This window comes from Lipophrys pholis (assembly GCF_963383615.2).
Source record: "Lipophrys pholis genome assembly, chromosome: 4".
Taxonomy (NCBI): Eukaryota; Metazoa; Chordata; class Actinopteri; order Blenniiformes; family Blenniidae; genus Lipophrys; species Lipophrys pholis.
This window is the reverse complement of record NC_137637.1, coordinates 32,134,162-32,159,050: the sequence shown is the minus strand read 5'-3', so window position 1 is coordinate 32,159,050 and position 24,889 is coordinate 32,134,162. Positions and strand designations below refer to the sequence as shown.

Genomic DNA, 24,889 nt, shown 5'->3' with positions numbered 1-24,889 from the left:
TTCATAATAAATAAATAACACATACTAGTCTTATAATTGTTTTACTTTAAAAAGTTGCAGTTAAAAACTGAATACTAAATACAGTTCAAATTGTCTAAAGGGTCGAAATATTCCTCTTTCTAGTATTTTAGTGCCCCATAGAGGGGTAACAGGTGCATTTAGAAAGAGATACTGTCACTTGCAGTCATTTTCTTCGTCTTTCAAAATGTTGACAATACTGATGTAATTTCATACATAAATTGTTTAATCCTGAACAGTTGGGAAATGGAAAAATCCAACTTCCCCTTCGGAAAAACGTACATGAACGCAGTCAAACTGCCTAAATGCAAAACCATTTCAGGGAGACGATATGTGCTGTAAACAAGACTCACACTCAAGTTTCCTCAACCATTTTTTAATCAAATAATTCAGTTGATACATGTATACTTACATAACAGCAGCATCTATAGATTTTTCTTTATAACCAAATGTAGATGAAGGCCAGAGTCGTTTTGCAGCTGCTTTAAATGTATATATCATCTATAAATGACCTGGAGATCAGAGAGGGCCTATACAAATATAATACACATAATCCAGCGCAGCCTCTTGCACTCCCGAGTTTAATCTCTTAATTTATAAACTCATGTCTGGACTCTCCCACGTCTCTAAAGTGCTGCAGAGAAACATTCTGAGATACAAGCTGATGAGCGCGTGCGTCGGACCGGATTGCACTGAGTGATGAATAAAGTGTTTGAGCGTGAAGACGTCTGTTAAGAGTGATGAAGCTTCAAGCTGCAGGATTCAGTTTCACTGCAGAGGATGAATGGTGGCAGCGCAGCACACAGTCGGACAGGCCATCAGAGGTGAGCCGGGTTTAATCAAAATGAGAGAAAAAATAAATAATTAAAAACACAGTTTTTATTACATCTTCTGCCATTTCAGCTGAATCTGAAGGCCTTTGTTGTGACTAACTTTACAGAGTCCATGGTGGAGAGATCAACTGCTCCTTGAGTGGAAAGATTCAAGATATATCGAATCAAAGTTTCCCGTTTTAGTTCAAGATTTGTTTCTTTGATCTCATATTTATGTTATATTATGAGTTTTTTTAAATTGATGTGGTAAAAACCATCCTCATATCAAATCTGAGGTTTTTATATCAGAACCACCCAAATATGTGTTTTTGACAATTTGTCAAATTCAAGTTATTATAATAGTTTAGCTGATAACTTGTAGATGGACATATTTTTTGTAAAGTAAAAAAAAAAAAACAATTAAACTGTGTGCTGAACCATCAACGCTTCCACTCAGACGGATTATCTGTAGGCGTCATTTTCTCACAAACAAAAAAAAGAAAACATTTGAATTTTAGGCACATGGACCAATATGGCACAATAAAACAAACCTCAGAACTAAACAAAAACTATGAAGCACGACTGAATTAAACTAAAAACACTTTAAAATATCAGACTTTAGCCTTGAATGTCAGGTGCATGATGGTAAACGCGACTCATGTTACCGCCGTTTAATAAAAATACCCAGTTTTGTCGCAGTGAAGAGAAAATGTGTTGCCAGTTTTATCTAAAGTGTTGAAGATTTCTTTTCATAAATCACATCACTGTTACACTGCTGCAGATGTGACCAGTTTAAAAATCCAGTTTCTACCGTCATATTCAGTAGACTCTGAAATAGATGCAAAAAGATATTTTAAATGTTATTTAAGTATGTGAAATGTTTCATAAGAGCGAAACCTTTATGTGTTTTTTCATAAGACATTTTCATAGTCATCTCAATATCGATCATAAATACATATCAGGCCTGAATTAAACTATACACCTTCCCGAAACGGTCAAATTAAAACCGAGTTCCAAACTGACCTGCAGTGACGTGAAGAATTCATTATTCGAAAACCAGCAGGATGCAGCTTTTAAAGTACAGTATGTAAGGTTTGAGTGCTTCCTTGTTTGTACTCTGGGTGGCAGCAGTGAGTCACTGTTCCTCAGAGTTTCAGCTCTTTGCTATTAATAGTCGCATTTTTAAATGATATTTATTGTCGATTCCTCTTCTGTTGCTGTACTGACGGCAGGAAGCTTAACAGAATTACTCACGGCACAATCTAGAGAGGAACTGCGGTATTACAAAACAGACTGTAATACTACATCGAATGCAAGTAACCATAATTGGTAATTTGCACTTTTCTTCCCCTTTGTGTCAAACTAATAATTGCACAATGCTTTCAATGTTTTTTTTCAAATAGTACTTTCTTAGCAAATATTCCATAATAAAACACGTGTGTTCAGCTGCTGGTCGCCAAACTTTTACAGAAATTCAGATAGAAATGTATTTAAATGAAACTTAAGGTCAATATGATGCATTTCAACATTCTTTATCGTGGACAGGTGGCACATCAGGGTGTTTATTTACACCGACAATCTGAGACGTATTTCAGTGCCTTGGCTCTCTCATCAACACTATGATCATTACTTTCAGGACATCTTTCAGTGGTTTGGACGTCTTAACGTTGTACCTTTAATGTCTCTACTGCGTCTTGAATCTCCTGCTTTTGGAGAACAGAGTCGTTTCAGATTAAGGTCGGACCGTTTGTACGTCGATGAGCGTGCATATTCCACTGCAGCAGCATGCGCCTGATCATTTTGTGCTTCTCCTGAATGCCCTCAGTACAGCAGAACTGGAGAGAGTGAGGACTCCAGGCTGAAACGTGGGGTTGACTGAAGTGCAAATTCTTAAGTGATTATCATTCTCAGAACCAAAATTCAACCTCAGATTTTCCACTGAAGGTTTAGTGGAGCCAAATCTCCTGTCAAGTACAAACAAACCTTTGCAGAAGAAAAAAAAAAAAAAAAGAAGAAGAAGAGCGCACAGGAGAAAACATTGTGATCGAAGCTCTCGGATCAAACTTTTCAAACAGTTTCCTCAACATTCAGAAGTGTTTCCATTTCTTCACTTCAGGTCTGTTTTCACTGCACATCGTTTCGCTCATCCAGATACAAAACTGCCGAAATAGATTGGGATTGTTTCCACACTTCTTTTTCATGTGCAAATAAAACGAGCACCGACAGGTGAGTGAACACACACTTGATTCACTGCAGCTTCCTCGGTTCACGTGCTGCTTTTTAAAACTACCGCCCCCCCCCCCCCCCCGTCCCCCCCACACACACACACGTCGTTAAGTGGTCCTGAATGAGATTACACCGGTGTGCAAGAAACTTTGAGGGTATCGATATTTCTTATTACTTTGTACTGAGAAACTGTAAACGTAATGTTGGAGGAGACGACTGCAGGCGCGACGCTCAACGGCAGCTACAGTTTGTAAACTGTAGTTTAGAACAAACGGCAAAATAGTGAAAGTAAGTGAAAATAAATCTGCAGTTTATGTCAAAAAGCTTCAATCAACATCTGTCTTCTTGTTTTATGTTTTGTAGTACCTTAACCTGGTTTAGTACATTTTTGTCCAATATACTTATTCATAGATGTATTCCTGGAAAACTAAAACCAATACTGGATTTTCTTTTAAAGTTTGCTGCTGAATTTATTGCCGCTTTTTATAAGAGGTGGAATCCAGAGTTGATTGATAGTGTTTGCAGTGGTGACACAGTCCCTGCAGGGCCTGTGGGCGACATGTCTGAAGGTCAAAGGTGACTTTGGAAAAAAACAAAAAACAAAACAAAGTTGAAGTTTGAGTTGGTTCGTCGGCATCAAACCAGCAAAACAATACAGAGTCCAGGAAACTGAGCTGCATCATCCTCAGGCTTCTTTTATGAGTCAAAACAAAGCCAGCTGGATGCTTTCTGAAGCTGCACGTCAACCCGAGGGGAAAAACTCACCAGGTCAAGTTTCCCAGGTTTGTTTTTTTTTTTTTTTTTTTAGGCTGCTTCGTTGAGACAAAGAAATGAGAAAACAAAATGAAGCCTTCAGGTGTTCAGGATTGTCTAAAGTGTTTTCAAAGTGCAGACTGAGGCCGCCTCGTCTCCCCGGTCCTTTAGTTACTCCAACCACAGCAACAGGTTTGAAAATTCAAAAGCTGAACGAAGCGGAAAAACGGCGATGAAAAACTGTGTGTGTGTGTGTGTGTGTGTGTGTGTGTGTGTGTGTGTGTGTGTGTGTGTGTGTGTGTGTGTGTGTGTGTGGGGGGGGGGGGGGGGGGGGGGGTTATCAGACGAGGGGCCGGCTGCGGTCCACAGTGCCGGCCTTCTTCAATTTGCCTTTACTGAACGACTGGATGGAGCTCAGCAGGGCAGTACGGCCTCCACCCGCTCCGTCAGAGGACGACGCCGTGTGAGGAGGAGGAGGAGGAGGAGGAGGAGGAGGAGGGTGGGAGGACGAGGAAGAGTCCAGCATACCAGGAGGCGGCGGGGGCGGAGGAGGAGGAGGAGGAGGAGCGGTGTGGGCTCCTGGGTGCATGAAAGAAGAAAAAAGTGTGAGTGAACAGCAGCAGTTTGTGGTGACAGTCGGTCACTGCAGGAGTCGATTGCACAAAGACAAAAACGTTTTCTTCTCTCAAACAGGCAAATAAAACTATATATATAATAAGAAAATAGTTCTATTCATACGTTTGCTTTCTTCTTCTGTTAGACTTGAAATTGATGCGATTTTCTTCCCGGGTGTATTTCAGTGGATTATGATGCATTGAAATGCACTCGGATAATCATCATCTGAACTAAGATCAGGATAATCTAAAACAGATCATTTGATCTTTCGGTAACAATTTGTAGATTAGCTGTTATTAAGACTCTAATTTCTGTATTTAAAAAGGATTAAAAAATCTGTAAATTAATATGAATTGAACTATACTAAAAACTAAGTGCACTGGTCCGAATGCTGTGAAACGAAACCATAAAAGTTGCATTTGTTTACATTTTGGTATTTATATTCAGTGAATTAATGAATATCAACATGTTGTTGCAGTGGATGAAATATTGTAATAGTACGATGAGTCTTTGTAATTTTAGACGTTTGTGTTTCTTCTTTCTAATGCGCTTGAAGCACTTTGAGATTTTTTTTAATAAAAAGTGCATTACAAATGAAATATATTATTACAAAAGCAAAAATCAATGAAGAATTTCTGTGAAGCGTCATGACTCTGTAAGGGTTGATTCGTTAGTATTAACTGATCAAACTGAGTGTGACAGTATTTATATCATGCATCACAATTTGTCCACAAACTCTTTAAAAATTTAATTTATTGCAAAGAAGCCTCACTTTTACCCCCCCCCCCCCCCAAAAAAAAAAAAAAAATTAAAAAGACTGTTTTGAGAGACTTTATCTTTGTGAAAGCAACGCCTGAAGATCAGTTCGGTCAAGTTGAACTCAATTCACGATCAGTTCACCGCAGTCCAACCTTATGACATTCCAGACACTTGTCTTATAATTTAACTCTTAGTTCATTACTACTGGATCTGTTGTGATGCTGTTATCGTAGAGAGCAGGAAGGGATCGGCCAAAGATGTAAATTTGCATTGAATGTCGAAATTCAGCTGTATTTACTTGGAAATAAATGCTTGGGTTGAATATCATGAGGCCTGTGCCGAGCTGTTCCATACTTGGTGATTTTAAAAGCTAAAAGATCCAGCCTTAGAGGCAACACCTACTCAGACTCAGAGAATTAAAATCTCCTCTGAATGGGTCAAATTTATCAGTTCAATCTTTACGAAGCTGTATTTGTTTTCTTTTGTCACGTTCTGTTTCCTTTCTTTCTGCCGTTCTGTTAATATAAAGCTGTTAATACTCGTACCCAATAAGCCTCAGAGGGTTTTTCTCTGGTCGTTGAAAGAAATCAAAGTTAGAGAATTTTTGGGGGATAAAATGTCCCCAAATTTCACTTGACCATCCGAAATGAAAGACTGAACCTGGAGCTCAATCCTGACTCTGCCCTTTCAGTGTCTTCAGAATAAAAGCCGTTGCCTCCCTGTGGTTCTTCCCACAGTGAACTGAAGGTGAATTCAGTCTGAACCTGTTACGTTTGCAGCTGTGCAGCAATTGTGCATCCCCACCCGCCTCCACACTGGGTGGAGCCCAGATGTTACAGCCAAAGAAGCAAAACACTGGGGAGCGCCAACAAGTGGGGGGGGGGGGGGGGCAACAGGGGTAAGCGGAGGCCGACAGGTGCGACAGGAGTCAGCCGACTCCCCCTGTAGGTGGGACTACAAGGTGAATCATCTGCAGTGTAATGAAAGTTCACCCTTCAGGCTGATGGGAGGCAGCCCGGCCTGGAGAAACTCACTCGTTTAAAACAAAACAAAACAAAACAAAACAAAAGGCGATGGCTCGTGGTAAACTCATTAGAAGACATGAAAAAAATGGAAAGTTTGATAATTAAAAAAGTGCAGACTCGTTAAATGTGGGCGGATTTTCTCCAGGACGGCCGTGGAACGACCGGACTTTCATTACATTTCACAGTCCCACCGACCTCTCAGGGAACTTTCATGAAATATTCAGATAATTCGTTGGATAATGACTGCAGTTATTCTTCCAGGAAGAATCTGTGGCTGCGTACCGACACCTAATGGAATCATGGCTGATCATAACAATAAACCTCAGCAAATTTTGCATTTGGCTGGTTAGAACTGGACTGATCAAGCATCTCGGCATGTCTCCAGTTATGTGCACTTTATTTTATATAATAATATTACTATTAAGCTTTTTTTCATATCAGATTTAGCCTTTTACGGTTCAAGCAGGTGGAGGATTTTTTTAACCACAGCCATGAAGGTATCAAATAAGAAATCTAAATATTCTTATGTGTGCCGTGGAAAATGAAGACATGCTTTTCTATCAGGTACTTTCTCCCTCCCTGGAGAAAATGTTGACGAGGAAGGAGCAGAGGAAGACGTTTCCGACCAGCTCAGCAAATTGTACCGACGAGCTGAAAAATCGAATCCATGCAGACGCATAATTATGTGAATTATCTGAATATTAAATGAAAACCAAAAGATGACAATCCTTCAAAATACACTGTTGAAGAATTTGGTCAACTGTTGAGCAGCGCTGATTGACAGGAAAATAAAAAACCTACGAGTGCAAAAAGAAATGAACGTGTCAGAGCGAACAGCAAAGCAAAGTGTGAACCTTTTGGTAATTTTCTGACCCGAAAATAATAATAATATTAAAGAAAATAGGCTCAATAACCTGACACATCTCCTGTGTGAAACCACATCCCGAACAAGGAAACACCAGCAGACGAGACACAAGACAGAGGGACGGACGGACGTACATGCAGGGACAGGCTGACCAGGCAGACTGTAGGATCACAATCTCCAATGAAAAAAAAGCTTTGAAACCAGGAGGTGGCCGATGTTTGGGAATCATTGCAGATTGTGAAGGTTTTTATAAAGCTGTGCACCCTGTTCACAAGCCAGCTGCAAAGCCTTAATAGAGACAGATGAAGCACCCCGGGTCTCATCAGGCCGCACCGAGCGCTCCGTCAACCGAAAAGATCCCAGAGGAGGTTTATCCCGTCGCCCGGCAGCTTCCTCGAAAATCACGCAACGTGGGATTTCACCAAAAGTAGGAGAGACGTGTGTGTGTGTGTGTGTGAGTGTGTGTGTGTGTGTGTGTGTGTGTGAGTGTGTGTGTGTGTGTGTAGAAATGCCGCAAAATGACTGACCAAAATCCCCTGTAAATCTAAACAAGTTGAATTCACCTTAAATATTGAACAACTTCAATGTGTTATTTACAATAAATATGACTTATTGGGTGTCTGCCAAGTTAATTGCAGTAGTTTCCCATGTTTGATTTGTTCCAAAATTCTTTCACACATTTTTATTCAAGTGCACCGAGACATCAGGTATAGAAGATGGACGGATTAAAAAATATACATTTAGTGTTCTTTTGTTAAAATCGTAACCGATAATTAGAATATCTGGTTAAAAAAGTACATCTGATCCAGAAGTGTGTGACTGGTCAGGAGTCATGTGATCTCTCCGTCTGTGTTGCACGTTAATACTAGTACTAGTTAATACCAGTACAAACCCAATAACGCCGTGTTTGGTGTCCATGTGTGCTGACGAGGTGACGTTCAGCTCCCGATCACTGGTGATGGATCGACTGACTGAATAGTCAAGGCTCAAGGTGAACAGAAGTCGTGTTTGAAGGGGAAAGACACATGAAGTGTTTGGATTCCTGCCACCATTTTCTTTTATCCTTCAATAAAGACTACAGCATATTTATCTAAAGCTTTAAGTGTCGCTGCTCCATTAAGACTCACGGTTTCATTTTCTGTAATCCGACACTCGAGTTCATAAACAAGACACGGGCGGGCGGTTGTGCCCAGCAGCTTGCCTGGAGGCCAGGGTGCACGACAGCTTTTAAAACCATCAGAGACCTTCATCATCATCATCATCATCATCATAAATCATTTTACTTTACCCAACAACACGGTCAGAATGGAGCATGCTCTATGGTGGAGACAGCACAGGAAGGAGAGAGAGAGAGAGGGAAAATGACAATTATCCCTTCAGTGGACCAATCAGCATTTACACAGCGAAACCAGGACGGAGAGGAAGAGGAAGAGGAAGAGGAACAGTAGGGCTACAAACTCAATACTTAGGTATTTGACTGTAAACTCAAAGTTGCTATTTCTGAAGCGAAGCTGCACTTTTCTACTGAGAAGCTCAAAGCAAAAACAGAATACAACTCAATACGCAGAACACAGAACCGTTCCTTCTCTGGCGCCGACAGCCATCACACTCATGGTCAAATATCTTTGCAGCTTTTAATAATTTCCTGTAGAAGTTATCATAATAATTTCACATAAAAACACAAATCCAAACTATGATGTTTTAATAATATCCGTTTTTAGTTAAATACTCTAAATGCACTCAAACTTAGTTATTACTTATTTCCTGTTTAAAAGTGACAAGGAAGAAGATATGAGTGGAAATAAAAATCGTTTTTATCTTATTTCTCCAGTCTTTGTACCTGTACAGACCTGAGATTAATGTTTCCTGATTGGACTCTGGCAAGAATTTTTTTTTATAAATAATCTAACATTTCTCATTTCTCAATGTTATATGGATGGGAAAGGAAAAAAAAGACAGTGTTTGTGGTGTTTGGTGGCCCAGGAGGAGAGGAGAGGAACAAAGGAGGAGAGGAGAGGAACAAAGGAGGAGAGGAGAGGAACAAAGGAGGAGAGGAGGGACTAACAGCAGGGTGGGAAACTGGTACGTTTTCCACAGTTTCTCTTTAAAGTAAAAGCGTTCAGGTTTCCCGCCCTGCGCCCGGCTCGTACAGACACAAAGTCAAAGACACGGGTACCTGTCTGAAAACCAGGACGAGGACAGACGAGGCGAAGAGACAGAGCAGACGTGTCAAGTTAACGCTTAGTCATCATTATCACACGTGCACACTTCAGGTGTCGCTTTCAGCCGTTACGGATCCGAGCGGCGTCCTGAGATGCGCCGCCACACGGAGCTACCAGGGTTCGTGTGCGGACAGATGGACGGACAGACGGACGTACCTGTGGTGGACGGAGGCGTTGGGGAGGAGGGACATGTCGGAGGTGAACTGGCTCCAGAACCTGCAGATGGAAAACGAAGACATTCAGCATGATTTCACTCTGGACTCAAAGAAAATCTAACTTTCACAATCTTCTTTCTTTTTTTCCTCTCTTCATGTCAGATTCTGTCACACAGCTTCAAACAAACACTTAAGTCCATTAAAACAAGCAACAAGCGCGGTTCCACTTCTTCCGTTTCACTTTTCAACAGACGGCGGCATCAGCTGGTTTAAGGAGTGCAGAGCCATGAGGCATTTTCTCAGATTAACGACAGCAGTGACCTACCGGAGTTATTGTTGTTTCTAACCGAGACGTCTTCTTCGTTTTCATAAGCCGACTGTCTGGACTTCTGCAAACACCATAGTCTTTGTTTTAGGTGGGGGACATATTTTCAAATAGGAAGAAAATGCAGCTCTACATAGAGGATATGAGATACATAAAACACGCGAGATGCTTTACTCGGGAACTTTGACATAAGAAAAGATAGAGAAATAGCATGAATGCTTAGTGAAGGTATCGTTCCCAGTAAGTAAAGAAGGAATTATAAGATTAGAGAACAAAGAGGAAACACCAGTCCATTTGTATTTTACATCTTAAATATGTAATTGTTGAAGGAAAAGTTCAAACTAAATCCATCCACACAGCAGATGATTTTGTTGTATATTCCTATTTTCTGACCTTCCTCGCCAGGATCTTCCTCCTCTTCCTCTCCTCCTCTGAGCCGTGGTGAGACTGAGCTCTGGTCAGCCTTCTGTGCTGGTGGAGCTGCAATCAGACATGAGGAAAGCCCAACGTGACCCTCGCTGTTCGATCCTCTGCACTTCAGTGAAGCTCTGCTGAAGCTACATGTTGTCGCTGTCATGTGAAAACTAACATCAAACTTTACCTATTTCTTTTTACATCCAATTTTTGCAGAAATCAAATGAAATCGGAATCTATTTGACGCCACTGACAAACAAGCTAATCAGACTTCACGGAAGAATCGAAAGAAAAAAATTTGTTTCAGGCTCTAAAATTAGTTTAAAAAACATCATGAATCTGTAAAAGCAGAGTGAGAAAAAAACTTCCATTTCAGAAAGCCCCGACTGTTTAGAAGGTCGCAGATTAAAAGATTCAAACATTTAGTTTGCATGTCAGCAAAGATATTGAAGAGAAAGTTCCAGACGAACTCCCGACATTTTACTACGTTTAGCTGTCGGCGACAATGTGAATAATCAGTCCTGACTTTAAGAGCTCTCTCCAATATACCAACGTCTGATGGGGCTACGAGTCTTGTGCTTTCTGCTTTAGGATTTTGGTAAATACACAAGCAGTGGATCTGCAAGCTTTCAGGAAGGCAGACTGTGGGAACTCGGAAGTCTTTTTCTTAGTTGCACGTGTCTCTGCTCTCATAACGCAGGAATAAATGGATAATTCTCTTCATTTCCTTTAATATCGTCCCCCCCTGGGGGTGAACGAGGCCGAGTGTTGTCTTTAAGAGCTTGAGATCCTGGTTTCAGTTTGAAGGGCATTCAACAGAAGGACTAACAAAATGTAAAACTGGCAACCGTTGTGAAAGGTAGCAGCCGATCAGAGACGTCAGAGTTCAGGGAAGTGAGTTGTTTTAAACTCCCACCACCATGCCCTCAATCCTCCACTGCTCAGGTGACGTCAATGAAGAATTCCAGCATAAAAACTGACACTAAAATCAAACCTGAACATCACATGTTAAACTGTGGCAAACCGAAGGGAGCAGATGAAACATACGTCCAACTGAGATGAAAAAGGTTTTTCCAGAGTTACGACGTTCGGAGTGGAAATGTTGACATTTTTTGTGTCTTTTGGTGAGAAACTAAAAGAAATGCACTGGTGTGGAGCTGCGACGTTAAACTCCTCAAAGAGAGAAGTGTCTTACGTCCAGCTTCTCTGGAATGAGTAGGAGAAATGTTGAGACGAACCACTGAGGAGGACAAAATGTCTGCGATTTTAAGATATAAATATTGAAGCAAAAATAAATAAATAAATTAATATGCAAAACTTAGAATGTAAAAAAAAAGAAAGAAAGGAAATCGCCAGTTCTACTAAGATGAATTATGCACTTTACTGTATTCATTAATACAGCAGAAGTACAAGACATGAGATCTTAGACTCACAAGTCTCTGCTCCTCCTGGAGTCTTTTCTCCAAACTCTCCTTTGCTGCCTTCAGGGCCTCCTTCAGCCTGCTGGGAACCTGGAGCAGAGTTCATACGCGCACAAACACATGTTCAGTTTATATCTCCTCTTTTCCACGAAATAAACTCACTGGAGTCACATCAAACGGAGCCTCTGACCTTGATGTGGACTTTTTCTGAGTGTTGGAGATGGACGTCACTGAAGAGCCTGCAAGACAAACAGTGACTCAGCAAAAAACCACAACATTCTTTTGCAATTAAATTCCTTAGGTGGATTTTTCTTGTACGCAGGAGCTTTGTTGTTGTTTTTTGCCATGTCATGATATTGATGCTTATTTACTAGATTATACACAGTTGTATACGCCAGTGATGCTTGTAGTGTTAACTGAAACATGTGAAGGTAAATAATAAGTCATACTGAGGTGCCATGTCATATAGCATTTGTACTGTATTTTGTTGGTGATGTAGATTATCTAGGCATATATTTCTGTTTATTATAGGATTTTACTCCAGTGAAAATATTTACTTGGCTGATCTCCCGTTTTGAGGATGATTCATTTACGTATCAAAGCAGCAGATGGAAAAAGTTATTTACACTGAAGCTGCAGAAGTTGACTCATTTAAGGGTGATCAACGATGACAGAATGCCAACACTTTCAATTCTCTTTTAAAATGTAAATTAAATTTTTTTAAATTGATTGTATTTTAGAAAAAGTCAAATTAATAATGTAGATTGAATCTCAACAGATGATAGAAGTTGAATCGTGATCTGTATTAACATTAACGATTAATCTGCTGCAACCACACAATGCAAATATTCAGAATCCTGGAACTTCTTCCGTTTACTAAAGAAAATACATACCAACGTGTCTTTTACACAAGCAGTGTAAAGTGTAAGTGATCTGTACTTGAGTACATTTCTAACCTCTGCATATTTCTCACTGCATCTATACACAAAGAAGAAAAGCCTAATCTAAACTGTCTGCATCTTTTAAAGCCACATGAGTGAGGCTGAAACGGCTGAACGCACGGTGTCCGGATGAGCGCCGACACCGTCGGCATCCCGCTCTTGCAGGCCTCTGTGGACAGGATGGACTGCAGCACCGACACTGAACACACACAATCGATCAATCAATCACAAACGCGACGACAACGTTATCACACACGTCTGAAAAGCTCGGGGTTAAAAACAAAGAAAAATAATGAGATTTCTGAGTATTGAGTGTCTCTGTGTGATACAGACCCACGGCTGTGTACGGGACCGCAGGGTAGTGATCGACCGGCACGCTGTCTGGTGGTATGCCGTACGTCATCTCGTACAGTAAATGTCCAAAGCATAAGACGTCGATACTCTCCGTGGTCTACACACACACACACACACCCACACCCACACCCACACCCACACCCACACCCACACCCACACCCACACACACACACACACTGTTTTAACACCTGCTCAATACACCAAAGAAGCAATAGTAACATTAATCAGGTGAGTGCACACATACGTTGATCTTTCTGAGTTGAGTGAATGAAGGCCGCAGCGCCGAAGGAACTCCCAGCATGCCGTTCTCCACGTCCACCAGCCGACACACGCCGTCGTCCACGATGACGTTCGACGTGTGCAGGTGACCGAAAAACATGCCGCCATCGTGGAGGACCTTCAGGCTCTGAAATAGGACACACACATACAGAGTATTAACACGCTTTGCAACACCACCAATGACTCCGCCTCCTTTCTCGCTCCCAAGAAAGGCCAGAAAAAAAAAGAGGAGGAAGATCAAAAGTAACATCTTTGTTAATCTTTAGAGATAAAAGAGCAAAATGTACTTCAACCAAAAGACAGAACACTTTCCTGTGCGTGTGTGTGTGTGTGTGTGTGTGTGTGTGTGTGTGTGTGTGTGTGTGTGTGTGTGTGTGTGTGTGTGTGTGTGTGTGTGTGTGTGTGTGTGTGTGTGTGTGCATTTACCTCCAGGATCTGACGACCGTACAGTTTGATGTGCGTCAGTTCGAGGCCCTGACTCTTCTTCGGGTTACAGTACTTCTTCAGGTAACTCTCTCTGGGCTTCACCTGAACAGAGGAAGGGAATATATTCTAATAATAAACAATTAAAGTCATCGCTGCACAGCTGCTCCTATTTTTTCCTCTATGATGTATTGAACATATGGAAGAACAACAGCTTGTGGTGTTTTATAAACATAACCCGTAACTCTAGAAGTCTACCAGGTCTAAAATAGGCAATCAAATGGGAATCACAATTTGTCTTGAATTAACACAAACAAATACTTTCCTGACTACCTTTGTACAACGTTTATGCATAAATGATGAATTTCCTGTAGAAAAGGATGGAAAAACACACTAAAACTGCATCAGCTAATTGAAAACAGTCATTAGATGTGCAAAGGAAGGATGACGAACAAGTTCTTAAATGTGAGGAAACAATCTTTTCATGTATGGAAGTAAAAGAGTTACTGGAAGCATTTTATGTACCAAAAAAAAATTGAATTAATGTAATATCTATTGAATTATTTCTCTCTGGGCACTGCACACCACTCGGGATGATACCGTTTTTCTAGAGGTGCTTCACATTTTCTGTGGTTACCATGGAAATGAAGCTATAAATTCAAGATGCTGCTTTCCTATTCAGTGCACACACAGAGACACACAGAGACACACAGAGACACACAGAGACACACAGACACAGACACACAAACACAGACACACAAACACAGACACACAAACACAGACACACAAACACAGACACACAGACACAGACACACAGACCGTACCTTACAGATGTGGTCTCTCAGTGAGCCCCTCTCACTGAATGGCCGGATGAGGAGAGCCGAAGATTCGCTGGTGCTGGAGAACAACAACGGGCAGAGGTACGGCGTCTGGGGGGGAGGGACACTTCAGTTATTCACTGAGATGACAGAGTGATGGCGGTGTGATGACAGAGTGATGACGGTGTGATGACAGTGTGATGACAGTGTGATGACAGTGTGATGACGGTGTGATGACGGTGTGATGACAGAGTGATGACAGAGTGATGACAGAGTGATGGCGGTGTGATGGCGGTGTGATGGCGGTGTGATGACGGTGTGATGGCGGTGTGATGGCGGTGTGATGACGGTGTGATGACAGTGTGATGACAGTGTGATGACAGAGTGATGACAGTGTGATGACAGTGTGATGACAGTGTGATGACAGTGTGATGACAGTGTGATGACAGTGTGATGACAGGGGCCCACACTGCGACATTGTGGGCTACCACTTGAATAAAAGAGCATCTGAAAATGAAGTTCATTAAATATACATGTATAAATTTAACGTTTGTCACCTTTGAATGCATTCAATAAGACAGTGATTCCAGTTAATACTTCCCTTCTGACATCAATCATTTATTGAGCGTTAGAAATCTGCTGTGAGGCCAATGAGGGGCTGAGTGTTGCCCCCGAGCTGCATATCTGCTCGGAGGTCTGACTGTGTGTGTGTGTGTGTGCGTGTGCGTGCGAGAAAGAAGAATGTAGCACGACGTGTGTGGGCTGTGAAGTCTTTTAAATAAAATGAAACTTACCGAGAGGCTGGTGAGCAGCTTCATGGCTGACTGCAAGTCTTTGTCTGTCAAGAACTTATCGGGTCCCAGGTCCACCTAAAGCGATGCAACATTAAGGCGTTAGGTCAAATACTTTCAGATGTCACCGTAGATTTCACGAGTTTTTAGTTTTTAATTGTTGCTTCAAGTTGCTTAATTCTAAACCAACAAAAAAACTTAACAAATCAAATCAGTCAGGCGACGAGAAAACAAAACGAAAGTGGCTGGATGGGATGGATGCTTGCATAAGTAGAGTAACTGAAGGATAAATATCTATTCTTTATCCATTTCCAAACTCTAGCAAACATCTACTTTCAGCTCGACAAACACTTTAATTGAAAACGCAGAGTTTCCCCAGCCGGATGAATCGCGACTTTAAATCTGATCAGGATATTTACAGTCCTTATCTCGCTTTCCACATTTACTATGTTAGAGTAGTAGACCGTAATTAAGTTTTAGTTCATTCAATATCTAATAACTCAGACCCGCTTTGCACTGTGGGAAGTTACCGAGTTCATATGTTCTCTGAAACAAAAGTGAAAACTGTCAAAATAAAGGAAGTGTACATTTCTTCCTTCCTCTTTAGTTGCATGTTCATTTCATTGAGCAGAACTGTCATCAGAATCTAAATACTTCTGTTTAGTTTCCAGGAGGATTTTGACCTGCTTCATTGTGGTCTGGAGTAAATAAGCAGAACTAAACCTCACATGAATCATAACTGTGTTTTACTCACCCAGCTCAGCAGGTACCTCTCTTTAGGCTGCTCTTTGTTTTTGATCAGAAAGTACTTCTTTCTGATTCTCCAGCCTGAAACAAAAAGAAACAACAGGTCTCTACAGCTCCTTGAAGTTCCCATCAGAAATGAGCCAGTCACTTGTTTGTGATCCGCATCCTCACCACTAGATGTCCCACTGTTTTTGTTTTATAAAGCAGAACTGAACCAAATGTTTAATCAGTTCTCATGCACTCTGATTATTTCGTTATGGATGAAAACAACATTTATGTCGTCATGTGAGCTCAGTGTGACACACATTCACGGGACTCGTGTTCTTATCAAAAAGCAGAATTCACAGAAGAGCTGCTCCACTGAACAACTTGCAGGATTGTGCTCACAGCACATGTTGGTGCATTGATATTCAAACAAGGGCGATGAGTCTTACCCATGTCCTTAAGAGGCTCCAGGACCTCCCACTTTGGGTCTGACCTGAAGAACATGGAGACCTGCTGCAGGGCGATCTCTGACAAACCAACAAACACAACATTTACTTGATCTGGGGAGTCTTCAAAGAGTTTCCTCTCCGACAGTGCCTTCAAATTAACTTTAAATGATGAAATAGAGCGAAAGCTTGATAAAAAAAAAAAAGAATCTTATAAAATGATTTCACAGAACTCCTGTTGTTCACGTCACGATGTCTCTCATATCTCTTGGAGACACTTATGCCAGAATTAATTAGACAGCAATTAAACTAAACCAATAGATGTTGTTGTGTTTTGCAATTAATAAAGAGATCTTGTCTTTGTCTGTGTGACGTCTGCACATGCAAAGCAATGAAAAAGTCATTTTTCAGTAAAGACAAACAAACCTGTGTAGTTGGCAGAGTAGTTGTTGGGGTCCAGGAACTTCTTGACGGTCAGCGAGCTGGAGAGCAAGGGGTGCTGGGTAATGGAGTCCAGATACGCTTGGAGTCCTTTCTGCCTCTCGGCTATGAACTCCCTGTCCATGTTTCCGATCAGTTTCTTCGGAGGGAGAGGGAGGCTGATGCCGCACACCTGGAGAGAAAGAAAAACCGTCTTAAGACTTTGTTGTGCTCCTGTTCATAGGTTGTTGTTGTTGTTGTTATTTTTGGTACTTTTCAATAAATCTGACAGAAAGAATCACGGACGTCAGACTGAAACCAGTCAGACTGGGCAGGCTTGTTGCCAGTTGTGCTGCCTGCTGACTGCAGGTCAGGCGCTGACAGGAGGCTGGGGTCAGCGAGAGGAAACAAGCAGGCAAAACCTCAGCAGAAACACTGAACACTTCCTGTTATCCACAAGCCCAACATCTCATGAGTCGGGACAATTTCAAACTCATCCCAAACCCAAATCCCATTCCTGTTTGGCAAAATGGAGCTCCATTATTATGAGAATGGCTCAACACCTTCACTTCACTCGTGTTTCACTGATTGGACTTAAGATTTTTGGAGTCAATTGTGTTGGTTGTGTGGTTTTACATTAAGCACATTGTGTTTGTAAATAATGATGATTTAAATGCAGATCGGATGACATTTTAAAGCCAACTGATCCAACTAAATCCAAGATGTCATGGCACTAATAACACTCCACCATTCCGTTATTATATCATAGGACTGTATGTCGTCTGTAGCTGAAGAAAATACCCTGAGCAGATCTGATTAGCAGTTGCTTTGCAGATTAAATGCAGAGCCGCTTTTAGGTCAAGCTTCAGATTAAACTTGGGTCCGAGCAGCAAGACTTTAAACTTTATTAAATGCAAAAACAACAGCTTACGCTGAGAGCACATAAACGCCCTGCTGACATGACCGGCCGGGTCTTCTGGGAAGCTGAAAGAGCAAAACCCCCGAGTCTGTCGTAATGACCTGGCATTCAGTTTTCTCTAACAGGAAGAACGTTGGCCAAGACGAAGCTGGTCTGTGTCACAACATGTTTGTGTGTGCCGCTTTGGATCCGAAGACGTACGTTTACCAAAGTGTGTGTGTGTGTTGCCGCATAGTGAGTTAAACACACGCATCCCGCTGTATCCACAATGTTCAGACCATTTGAACAACTTTTAGTTACTTATGTCACGCTGGGAATGAGAGAACAGCTGCTTGGCTGAGACAAAAAAAAAAACAACCCAAACACTCCCGAAGCTTTGTAAATGCTGCTGCAGTCGTCTGTTTGCTTGTTGACTTGGAAGGCGTTTGAAACACAACGCGAGTGATTCAGAGCAGTGAAACATGCGACACTCACCATCAGGCTGCTGTTGAGAACATCAAAGTCACTGTAGCGACGGATCACCTAAAAAAAAAAAAAAAAACAAGAAATAGAATCCCCACCGTCAGTGCTCGATCTTTCTTCCAAGTCATTTTAAGAAACCTTTGTTTAAACATTAATATTGGATGAAATCAATAAAAACTAAACTGTGAACGGGATAATCCAGGATAACGGGTGGTGATAAAGAGGTAGAAGTAACATTATTATATCATATTAACAATATTGTAATTCTGTTTTATTTTTCCAAGAATGATGAATGTTACTATTTATACATTTGAATCCATGTCACTGCTATTAAAGTCATAAGTTATAACTGAATACAGCTGCAAATTCCGGTAACATTCAAACTTTTTGTTCAGCATTTTTGCTTTTTTTTTTTAACTATTGAAGTAAGTTGCTTTGAATGTAGATAACATGAATCAAAAGAGTGTTTAATGTCACAACAGAACTTTAATTCAGTACTTGAGAGAGCAATTTCAGTCCTCTTACCAAATGTGCCGACACATTAATTTTAAATGTGAAAAAAAAAAAAAAAAACGACCAACAATAATGCATTTAATGAGCCGTTTCTTTTCACAAGAGGTTGAAGTGGGATTCTAACGGGTTAAAACAACCTGAGGCCCCACTGGGGGGAGAACAAACACATAAATACTCCCTCTGTCAAAGCACAGCGAGCAAACAACACACACTCATCCTTCTTTGTTCAGGGTCCTTTCAAATGAGTTGGACCCGGATTTCTTTCAGATAGTTCTGTTTCCTGCGCTGTGATTGGTCCGCTCACCTGCCAGCTGTTGTCTGAAGACACGCCCCTCTGGACTCTGATGATGTATTCCTGAAAGACAGACAAGGCCAACTTTAATAAGAAGGAAGTTGGATGGCAAAACATCAAACATTTTAGGGTGATCGGTCTATTGAGGATTATCAAAATAACACCAGTGTTATATAGATATATATATATATATAATACAGATACAAAATAAAACACGACAAAAATGCATAAAACACATTTTCAAATATTGTATTGCATGATATAATAATACAATAGCATTGTTTTAAGTTGATCCCTGGTCTGGCCAATGTTTATTGTCGTGTCTATTTGTCCTATAAAGATGTATTTAGACAGTCGTACGAAGGTGTATTATAAGTTCGATAAATCAGTGTAGCAGTTGGGTGCATTTATAATAAACGATCATTTAGACAAAATTGACATTAAAGTTAAAATGTGCCATGAATTGAATGACTAATATGGTAAGAAAGCTGACATGTAAAATGTTTTTGATTCTTTACGCCTCCATTTTCATGTATTAAACCAACAGTGCAGCTGGACCGTGAGCTCACAACTTTAAAACCACAGATCAGAATCTTATTCCTGCGGCTTTGTCGGAATCCAAACCAGAAGAGAGAAAACTCTTATGAGATTTAAACAAACAAACACGTTTGACGTCCACATTCAGAAGGTCATCATCAGGGAGCGGCATGTCAGTCAGAGTTTCTGTTTCACTTCCAATGAAGTGATTCATCAGACACAGTTCAGGTGAGGGCCTGTCTGCTGACGCTGGATCTCTGCTAAGAAAAGCTTCTGGGAGAAAAATATTTTCACAGCTAATGGGCACTGCTACAGTCACCTCGGAAAGCAAGAAGCGGGGTGTAAACATGGCCTTTGACAATCCTCCCAGACCTCTAAGACTAATTCCTGCTCGCGGACATCGGGGTGTCATGACGCTGCAGCCAAGTAAACAGCTCAGATCATTTTCTAGCAGGCCACTGCAGCTTATAGCTCATATATCGTTGCTCTTTATAGTCACACTTACAGCACATATTTCAACTCGAGGAAGACTTTTTTTTTTTTTTTTTTTCTCCAACCAACTGCTCTTTGATTGCAGCTTGTGACTGAGGATACGTCTTATATATTCACGTCATTTGATCTGCGACACGGTGAGATAATATTGATTCATACACAAGCAGATATTAACAAATGCAGTTTGAAAGGACACAGCAAAGCAGGAGCAGGAGTGAACCGACACAAAACCCCCCCAAAAAAATCTGAATTTGCAATCCAGTCTACTTGCAGTTTATACTATTTATACACTATTTATATACTAACCCTTATTTATACTCGCCGTCTGACTGTTGGTTTGATCAGAACTGTGTGCGCTCTTCGCCCGCCTGTAACCTATGCCCTCTACATATCCAACCTGTGCTTAACTCCCACCACCAAGTGTCAAAATAATGCAACAAAAAAGTATCTAAACAAACTAAATAACCTGCCAGTAATAGGCAGGGCTGGATCCTCGTGTTGTATGGTAGCCACGTTTGAACGTGTGAATGTGACTGACCTTGTAAAGTGCACTGACACTCCTGAAGCAATACACTGCACTTTATAAAAGGCAACATATGAGGAGGACCATTTCTCTTTCATTCATTCTGTAGCTTCCTTCCAGAGACATCACCACCAACAAATGCTCTGTATATAGGTGACGTCCACGTACCATGTCGTATCCTACTGGCATTAAAGCCTCATAATAAAACACGCTGATAACAACAATATCACATTACTTGCTTCACCACTCAGCAGGCCCTGGCGAACTTCAACCTAAAAACTAAGCACTGATTATACATCAGCCAGTGGTGAGTGACCCACATTGACGCACTTTATAAATGTGGCTTTTCTTCTGGTGACTCTGTTTCTCAGCGCGGCAGTAATCTCTGGCATCATGCTACCTGTTATATGAAACAGTTTTAAGAGTAGTGAACGAGAGTCGTCACATCAGGATGAATAATGTCGACCAGTCTGTTCAAATTAACCCTTCATGAAGAATTCTTTACATTCACACGTTAAAGCATCTAATACATGTTCTGTTACACTCCTTTACATTTAAATTTTAAAGAAAAACAAAACAGAGGTGATGGTGTTCGGTCTCCATCGCGTTGATTTGGGCTCCTTGGCTCCATACGCGAGGCCGACAGTTTTGAACCTGGGTTTAGAATTGGACGAGCAGACAAGCGCTGTGGTTCAGTCCAGCTTCTTCCATCTTAGAATGTTGGCAAAGATGAAGCCCATTCTGGCACATCGGCACTTTGAAACAGTAATTCAGGCTTTTAAATCACGTCTCGATTGCTGTAACGTACTTTGTGTTGGAGTCACTCATAGACGCTGCAGCTCGACTACTAACTGGAACACATAACTCCTGACCTGGCGTCCCTCCCCTGGCTGCCCGTGCATTTTAGAATCCATTTTAAGATTATTTTATTGTTTTTAAATCCCTGAATGGTCTCGCCTTGCCTCACCTCTCCGAGCAGCTCCACCCCTACACTCCTCCGCTCAGCGGCTCCTTTGCACTTTGTTTTTATGTCTATTGATGTACAGCACTTTGTTTCAGCCGTGGTCGTTTTTAAAGTGTGAAATAAATAAAGTTGAATTGAGTACTGAAAATATTCATAAAAAAATCTGATAATCGTTAGAAGAAGTGGGAATCTATACCTAATAGATTGTCTGTTGCTCACATGCATGCTTTGTCTCCGTTTTAACCCTGTGCACTGCCGATGTTTTTGCTTTCTACAGTTTTCAAAACTACCCCAAAAGGCATTTGCAAGCTCCATTTCTAAAGACACAATTACTGCATTTTATTTTAGAAATACCACAATATATTGTGGAACAGTCAGTGGTGTGTATGATATGGCAACACAACTGAGATAATCATTTAGTTTGGAGAACATTTTAAGAGCTAAATCACTAAATATATACAATTCAAGCCAGTTTACATCTTTCAAGTTTGTTATGATTAACTTACATATGAAAATGCTGACTCCTCATGAACCTGCGTGCAACTTTGAATTTTCGAGCTCTTGGAATCATTGACTTATTATAAATCATAGCTTAAGACCCAATTTTAAGGCTTGCATTTATGTGATATTGTGGTTTCATTATCTTATTGGACTTACCTTCTCTCTGCCAGCACACGCAGCTTCTATGTTATACTCTGTCTGAACTTGCTGGCTCTGTCTATTACTACTTTTTAGCCCCATTTTGTTTTGATTAACACCGTGCGCCTTCGTGTTGCTCTCAGACACATTTTCAGAGCACTAACTTTTAACAGCCACGAAAACAAAACAAAAAGTCTTGAAATCTTCATCAATAAAACCCCAAGGTTAAAACGCGCATTACCAAGTATTTCAACGTATTAAAAAAAACATATATTATCAAGAAGAACTAAATAAACTTTTACATATTTACGAAAATGTAAACGAACGAATAAAGATTCAGACACACGTTTCAATGATGAAAAGTTAATTAACCTAATTGGGAAATATTAGGCTGAATTTAAACATTTCACTTTCCCTCTGTACAGACACTTTGCAATGTTAAATTCATGTGATTGTGGAGAACATAAAGTAGACTCTAGTACATTATCTTTCCTGGTATTTGGGGGACATAAAAGGAACTGACTCAACAGAATCTTCTTTTCTGCTTGATCCAGTCCAGGGCCAGAGGACACTGGAGCTGATCCCAGCAGGTCACACAGGATGGACGGGTCAAACACACACAACCACAAACACTCATATTCCCACCTGAGGGGGAACCTGGAAGTCAATAATTAACCTGACATGCATTAGTTTGTACTGAGGAGCATCTCCAGAGAAAAAAAAAAAACCTCATGCAAACATCAGAAAGGCCAGATTGCACATGCTTGATATTTAAACATCTTTAAATCTGTAATAACTGTTTCCCACATTGCAGATATTAGCAGCTTTTATGTTTATTATGAATTTCTGCTCAATTCTATGGTACAATAAAGGCCCCACAGCGAAATACAAACAATAATATGTGATCGCAAAAATCTAATATCTATATAAACGTTGTTTTCGCGGATGGAATCGTGGGTAAATGTCTGTTTTGGAGCAAAAACAGCAGCAGCGGTGAGCGCCTGGCGTTAGCTTCCTGAGCTAACAGGCTAAGCTCAGCTGATTCTGTCAACAAAAACGCCAACCGTGCTCCCATTATCGGACAAAGGGCTGCTTTACGACGGCGACCAGAGGACACGTTTATGGACAGTCACGCTGTTGAACGTCGCTTCTTCCTCCTCGCAGACCAGCACCGAGAGCAAAGTGTACAGAAAAACCGCTGCGGTGGGTTTTCCTTGAACTTTCTGCTCGTATTGTTGCCCTTGTGAAACGTCGCACCAAAGCCCATTGAAAATGCGCCCATTTGTTGTTTTTGGAGGATTTTAGAAGACGTGTTGATTTAAAAAAAGATAATGTTAACCACACATAAACACAAATGTCAATTTATCTTTAATTCGGCAAAGCTTCAAACGTTTGCTTTAAATTATTTTTTGGGTATTTTAAACCAAACCAGCTTTGGCAGAGTTTAGGTGTATTTATTAACAATTAGACGATATTTAACAAGTATTTAGCAGACTGACTGCTGCGTTTCAAAGCACCAGATTGTCAAAATTAATTCCCTCCGAACTTGCAGACGTCAGTGCGTTTTTCCAGGTGCCAGGACACCGACGGATGTCTGGGATGTGTTTGAGCCTCTGGGCTGTCAGCCAGTCGGTGTCAATGCTCCGCTGCAAATCTCTTTATATCAGCAGGTTTGCACAAAAGCTTCCAGGAAATTGCTTAATCGACGACAGGCGCACAGAGCCAGGGTCTGGTGTCCGACTATGGAGTCACCATGCAAATCTGACAGGCGCCGTCGCGCTAAAAACAAACAAACAAATAAACCTGGAAGACTCATCGGCGCTGGATGAGAGCTGTGTTCTTACTACCACACTGGCTCCACTGCTCGGGGGGGGTGTTTCGATTGGAAATGCGGCAATGAACGCATAACCAGCAAAAAAGACGTTTCAACAACCGTGTCCGAAAATGGAACCAGTGACGCAGCGATCCACTTAAAACGCCCCCTGAATCAAAAACTTTGCAATTTTTTTTTTTTTTTAAACAAACACACCGGGGCTGATTCATCCGACAACCACACAGAAAAAAAAAAAACATTTCAGAGATGAATCCGCGGATGTCACGGGTTAACGTGGGGCTATTCCCGGTAAACACTCACCGTGTGGGATTGCAGGTTCTGGCTGGCTTCGATCACCGCCGTCAGGGGCACAGTGTCGTCCAGCAGCAGCCTGCCGGGGACCGGCTTGTCCAGGAAAGACATCCTGGAGGCCCGGCGGCCGGGGGTGGGGATGGGGTGACACGTCTCGTCTGTCACACACTGAAGCGGCCCGGGAGACACCGACGCGAATCCCGGCTGAGGCTGAGGAGGAGGAGGAGAACCGGACTGCCCGGAGCAAAGCGACGTGCTACACTGTTAGCTTCTTGGTAACCAGGAAGCGGAGCGTAACGTCTGACGTCATCACCCAGCGGATTGACGTCTTGGATGACGAGGCTTACGTTAAAGTGCGTGCGCGCCCCCTACTGGTGAGGAAAATTATCTCGTAAGCAAAGTACGATTAAGATAAATAAAAATAAATAGCATAAAATTAAAATACAATAAAATAAAATAGAATGTAAAAATCATAAAAAACAAAGAAAATTAGCTTTAAATCTTAAAGTCAGATCAGATTAAATGAGATATTGCTTGATTAGTCCTATAGCTCTGTTAATTCCAGATGTTGGGTTATCATCCATCCACCCAGCCTTACTGCTTCATCCT

At 41.3% G+C, this 24,889-nt stretch overlaps 1 protein-coding gene across 3 annotated transcripts; it reads right to left on the bottom strand.

Annotated features, from left to right (window-relative positions):
- Positions 1-381: 381 nt before the first annotated feature.
- On the bottom strand, positions 382-24,570 carry pxk (PX domain containing serine/threonine kinase). Of its 3 annotated transcripts, XM_080462406.1 has the most exons (19): positions 24,290-24,561; positions 19,013-19,063; positions 18,208-18,255; positions 16,821-17,007; positions 16,398-16,475; positions 15,971-16,044; positions 15,220-15,294; positions 14,432-14,536; positions 13,611-13,712; positions 13,150-13,311; positions 12,885-13,002; positions 12,672-12,750; positions 11,801-11,849; positions 11,623-11,700; positions 10,169-10,255; positions 9,776-9,839; positions 9,452-9,511; positions 8,362-8,390; positions 3,863-4,388 (listed from the first exon to the last, which is right to left on the bottom strand). In XM_080462406.1, the coding sequence occupies exons 1-18, from the start codon at positions 24,389-24,391 to the stop codon at positions 8,374-8,376; spliced, it is 1,536 nt and encodes a 511-aa protein (XP_080318532.1). In that variant the 5' UTR covers positions 24,392-24,561; the 3' UTR covers positions 3,863-4,388; positions 8,362-8,373. The 3 variants fall into 3 exon arrangements, with proteins under 3 accessions (XP_080318531.1, XP_080318530.1, XP_080318532.1); XM_080462405.1 differs by lacking the exons at positions 3,863-4,388; positions 8,362-8,390 and adding an exon at positions 382-789; XM_080462404.1 differs by lacking the exon at positions 8,362-8,390 and having other exon boundaries at positions 2,354-4,388; positions 24,290-24,570.
- Positions 24,571-24,889: the final 319 nt, after the last annotated feature.